The sequence below is a fragment of the Notothenia coriiceps genome, unplaced genomic scaffold (assembly GCF_000735185.1).
Source record: "Notothenia coriiceps isolate Sejong01 unplaced genomic scaffold, NC01 NC01_scaffold00037894, whole genome shotgun sequence".
Classification (NCBI taxonomy): domain Eukaryota; kingdom Metazoa; phylum Chordata; class Actinopteri; order Perciformes; family Nototheniidae; genus Notothenia; species Notothenia coriiceps.
The window spans coordinates 3,656-4,496 of record NW_011370595.1 but is presented as its reverse complement, the minus strand read 5'-3'; the positions used below and the strand labels follow the sequence as shown (position 1 = coordinate 4,496).

At 42.9% G+C, this 841-nt stretch overlaps 1 protein-coding gene across 1 annotated transcript in view; it reads left to right on the top strand.

The window, feature by feature from the left end:
- Positions 1-178: 178 nt before the first annotated feature.
- LOC104967863 (nucleoprotein TPR-like) overlaps positions 179-841 on the top strand; it is a gene marked incomplete at its 3' end in the record, with an annotated part of 3,764 nt that continues 3,101 nt past the window's right edge. Inside the window, exon 1 of the mRNA XM_010797396.1 lies at positions 179-406. Within this exon, the coding sequence (XP_010795698.1) occupies positions 248-406 (159 nt within the window). The remainder of the gene's footprint in view (positions 407-841) is intronic.

Sequence of the window (841 nt, the reverse complement as noted above, 5' to 3'; positions counted from 1 at the left end):
AAAAAAAAGCAGTTTTTAGTAGCAGAGCTCAAAACGGCTCCTTTTCCTCTGAATTCCTGCCCTTATGTCTTGTAAAACATATCAAATCCTGCATTAACATTTTTAATTGTAATTTTCAGGCAAGGTTAAGCATAGATGTAGTATAAAAAAAAAAACCTGCAAGTTGCTCTTTAAGAGTAACTTGAGTGTGTTAACTACACCTTGACCTTTAGCTGCTAAGGTGCAGCTCAGTAAGGAGATCGAGGAGATGAAGCAGAGTAAGGAGGAGCTGGAGGTGAGGATGAACGCCCTCAAGTCTCAGTATGAAGGACGACTTCTGCGGCTGGACAGAGAGCTGAGAGAACTGAGAGGGACACAGGCACAGTCGGACCCCCGAGAGGAGCCCCAGGACCAGAGTGGAGCTAAGGTACATGTGGACAGGACGCACATGAAGGTCCTGACACTGAGGACACTCATGGTAGCGGCCAAAATCATATAGAACTAAAACAGAGAATTAACTTAAAATAATACAGCCGCTGAGGCACTAGTTAGCGGATCTTACGCAGGGCAATGATCATCCAAGTCCAGACAAGAACCTCCATTTGTGCATTTTATTCCATTAACAAAGTACAACAAACTGGTTTCCTCTATCTCTCTTCCTTAAGCCGTTCCTATGGCTTTCCTTTGTGTGGCTTGAAACACCCTGATAAAAAAAAATGTTTACCTACTAGTGCTCTGGCTCCCACCACCCACTTGTCTCCAATACATACAATTACACCAGGTGCTCTAATCACCCAGTGCCCAAACATGACTTCAAAATAAAAGCATAGAAACTACTTTAACTTATGACACTAACTAAGAA